Genomic DNA, 4,312 nt, shown 5'->3' with positions numbered 1-4,312 from the left:
AACAAAAAATAAAAAAAACCAACAAAAAACAACAACAATAAAAAAAAAACCCACAAAAAAAAAAAATCTGACATCTTTGGGGACTGTAGCTTTGCTTGGCCTTTTCTCTTTAACATTGAAGGTCCATGAGTTGCATCCAGCTGCTGGTATTTGGAGTGTTGAGGGCTGAGAGAACCCAAATTACAGCCAAACTTGAGCAGTGTTTCCCAAATCACACAGCCACTGATAATTTACAGCTTGGGCAAGAATGGTAATCACCCATAATTTTCATTTGTTGGAAGAAAAAGAATTGAAGACATAAACTAATTCTCTTTTTTTCTCCCTTTTAGATCACCAGATTAAAAATCGACAGAAACCCCTTTGCTAAAGGKTTCAGAGATTCTGGGAGAAACAGGTAACAGAATTTTCCTCTTCCCTCCTTTCCCTGGTGAGGGTATGGGGCGTGCATCAGAGGTTGAGAAAAATAACATTTTTTTAAATTAAAATGAAGAACAAAGATGGAAAAATGGGGGATTGCAGACTGTAAAACAGATAGATCACAGACTAACACTGTGCAAAATAATTCTCCTTTATTATATGTAGGAATGGATGAAGGGCGCTTTTTAATTTTAATTTTCACTGGAAATGACAACATATGGAGTACAAATGCTTGCTTCATGTTAGAAGAAAAAATTACTTGCCCATAGATTGGCAGATAGAAGTGCAAAAATGTTTTAGTTTCAAATAATTTCAGTTTTTCTCCAGCAATGTCCCATTGTTTCAGTTTGACTGTGCTGTTTGATTTTGTAATGAATTTTATGGAAGAATTAAGTAGAACACCTTAAATATTATTTAGAAGAAATTATATTTTAACAGCATAGTAGTTAAACAAAGCTTTTATCACCCCATCCATTGTATTAGTAAAAGACATTATGGAGTCGACAAAAAAGAGTAATAAAATAAAAAAATGTTTCAACATTTTCTGCCATTCATGAACCCAGCACCAGAATGCACAGCAGATCCAAATTATTTCAGATCTAAATGATGTGGTTATCTTTTAAATCAGTGTGACAAAGGCTTTAAACCTTAATTATACAATTAGACACAAATGACCACATTACAAGAAGCTCAGAGTTTTAAAGCAAAACTCTGATTGTGCAGATCAGAGTCAAAAAGTCACATTGGCCTCATTTGCTGTCCCCATGGGTGCTGTAATTCAGCTTTAACCTGCATGCTCCTGTTGGGAGTGTTTACCAGGACTGCTGTGTCCTTCAGAAGGAGGTTGGGTGTGTTTTCCACCTCTCATTTTAATGCCACGATCCCAAAAAAACACATTTAACTCACCTAGAGACTTCCTATTAATTCACCTGGAGACTTCCCAGCTCAGCTCTCATCTTATTGAGGCCATGCATAAAGATGTTGCCACTTTTATTTAATCCCTACTGTGAGCATCAATTCTATTTGAGGCAAATGTGACTTTTWTTCTGCTCTCTTTTCCTGTGTGGAGAAAACATTTTGTGTCCTGGGTATGGGATTTTTCTTGTGTGCACTGGGGGCTGGGTTTGGGATGGGGATTGATGCAGTTCCAGGTACATGGTGGGCTTTATATTAATGTGGAAGGCATTAATAAGCTCCCAGCTCGGTGAAATTTGGACAGTTTCCTGAAAAGGTTGGGAATTACTGATCTTTGTAGCTCATTGATTTAAGAAAGGGCAGGAAATTGCTACACGGGGCCACAGCTGTGGGGAGGGCTCAGTAAAGCTCTCTGCTGATGTAAAGAGGAATTAAAATCTTTAAGGTATTACACATCAAAGGGAGCAGCCTGAGGCTTTTTAGGAAGAAAAAGGCAGGCAGAGGTATTTGTGAGCACATCGAGCAGCCAGGGGTCTGCCTGAGAGCAGAAATTGCAAATTGTCAGCTCGGGGAGGACACCAAAGCTCAGCTCCTCCTTCCCAGGGGACACATCCACGGATGTGGAGGGAGAAGAGAATTAAGGTCCAAGGAAAGGGCTCTCCACATGGGACATTTTGTAACTGTGCTGGATGGCTCTTCTTTCCCTTGTGAATTTGTAATCTCGTTAGGATTACTGGTAAAAAAAAAAAAAAAATTGTGATGCTCTGCAGCTTCCCACGGCTTCAGTCAACTGTGGAGCATCAGTGGAAGGTCCCACTGGAAATATAGATCTTTTTTTTTTGCAAAAGAAATAGGGGAATTTGAAGAGGGGGCCATTTGTGAATCAGGAAAGTGAGTGGGATATRTTCAAGAGGTTTTATGTAGAAGGTCTTAAAAGAAAGAAAGAAAAAAAAAAGATGTGCCAGCAGCAGGAGATACAGAATTCTGAGTTCCAGGACATTGGATAGAGAGTCAAAGCTATGGTTAAAGTTTGCCAGAAAATGATGGAGGAAAGAGCTCCYGTGGGGAAAGCAGAACATGGTGGAAGAAAAGGAACTCTTAAGCCAMTTTTATTCCAGGACATTTCCTTTCTCCTTTGTGTTGAGGCTCTCCCATTGAATGAGATGGATGTTTTTCCTCCACTTACTTATTGTTATTCTTTCACTCTCGCTGCCTGCTGCAGAAATGATGGAGTTGACTGTTGCTTTTAAAACTAATTTCAATTTTCAAACTTTCACTTCCATCAGCTTGCAGCCTTCCTTGTGACTGTGCTCTCCCTCCATTGGTGCAAGAGACTGCCAAAATCCTGCAGTTTTGGGGACACCCCATCACATATGGGGGAGCAATCTTTTCCCAGATCCTTTCTTGGATCTCTTTCAATTATTTTCACCAGTGCCTCTCTTCATAGCTCAGTTCTGCAGTCTTTGAGCAGGGAGAAGGAGCAGGGAGGTGTTTCAGAGGGAATGATGGGAACAGCTCAGCAGTTGGATGATGTTTTGCAGTCTTTGTGGGCTCAAACCATGTTAAATAATGGTGTTCAGCTTGCTGGGGTAGGGAGCAGCCTGTGTTCAAAGGCCAAGTCTTAGTTCATGCTTATTTTAGAGATTCCCTGACCCAATTTTTGCACCTCCTTCACTTTTTGCACATAAAACATCTGTAAAAAATGCAACAGGAGAAATTCCTGACGTTGAAAAAGAAGTTTCCTGGTGGTGAAAGGATACCCASATAATGTGTGAATGAGGCAGATTATTCCTCACTTCCTTTCCTGAACTTCACAAGTTTGAGAAACCAGAGTTTTTGACGTGTGGAGCTCAGCTAGCCAAATGTTTGGGTAGTGAATGTGCAGGTTTAATGCCACAGAAACTRTTTTTGGAGACCAGGTAAAGCTCATCTGAAAAGGTAAAGTTCATTCCTCCTTATCCAGGAGGAAACGAGAAGGGACAACAATCAGGAAACTCAACAGGGTGATGGAAATAAAAAAAAAAACAAACAAAAAAACCTAAACTGAAGGCAAACAACAGCCCTTTCCTTTCAGATGTGGGCAGCTGAAGTGAATAAAAGTTTTTTGTGTTGAAAATGCTCTTTTAGTTTTTCTCGAGATAAAAGTTTGGCTTCCCCAGCAAACAATGAAATGATGTCCTGAATCCTACAYGCAGTGGGAAAGGCAGGATCAGCCATATGGGATGGATTATGGAGGTGCACAGATAGCTCGTTTCATTTTTCAGACAATGGAACTGTTTCATTTATTGCCTATTATTAAAACTTTATAGCACTAAAAATAAAAGAATGAATGAAAAAGAGAGAGCAAATTTTGGATACCTCTTAAAGGACTGACCTTATTAAAAAAAACGCTGGCAGGGAGACCTCTTCTGACATTATTTTTTTTTTTACTTCCTTCATAAAGATGGTGTGAGAGGGAAGGGTTTATGGCCTGATAAATAGTTTGAAGTTAATTTTTCAATGCAGTTCTTTGGAAGAGAAAGCAGACAGCACATGGGTAATGTTCAGCACACCTTGGTATCAGCAACCCTCAGCAAAGGCCCTCCAAAACTCCTGAAATTTCAAGAACATTGAAAACTAATTTTTTTTTTTTTTTGGTTGGCATATATTATTGTCCCAAAATGTCTCTTCATTGGCCAGGTAGGGATTATTTTTCTTGTTAGGGGGTGGAACACACACAAAATATCACTCCAGTATATCTGCAGACTGGGAGAGGACACCAATGTCACGAACTGCTGTGGGAGAGACATTTATTACAGTTGACAGGAATTAAATTTCTCAATTCCCACTCCATTACCTCAACATTTTCTTTCAAAAATAGGAATACACCACAGACAGGAATAAGGCTGGGGTTAGGGCTGTAAAATTGGTCACACAAAGGGGTTGTGCCTTTTCACCAAGAGCTGTTTTGTTAGCAGGACTGCTTGTTTTTATTCTGCAA

The 4,312-nt window shown here is 39.6% G+C and overlaps 1 protein-coding gene across 1 annotated transcript in view; it reads left to right on the top strand.

Annotated features, from left to right (window-relative positions):
* TBX15 (T-box transcription factor 15) overlaps positions 1–4,312 on the top strand; it is a 105,211-nt gene that overhangs the window by 82,873 nt on the left and 18,026 nt on the right. The window contains exon 7 of the mRNA XM_057386137.1: positions 330–394. Coding sequence (XP_057242120.1) covers positions 330–394 — 65 coding nt within the window. The remainder of the gene's footprint in view (positions 1–329; positions 395–4,312) is intronic.

The sequence above is a fragment of the Malurus melanocephalus genome, unplaced genomic scaffold (assembly GCF_030028575.1).
Source record: "Malurus melanocephalus ecotype Western Australia unplaced genomic scaffold, MMel_1.1 scaffold_919, whole genome shotgun sequence".
Lineage (NCBI taxonomy): Eukaryota > Metazoa > Chordata > Aves > Passeriformes > Maluridae > Malurus > Malurus melanocephalus.
This window is presented reverse-complemented; position numbering and strand designations above follow the sequence as displayed.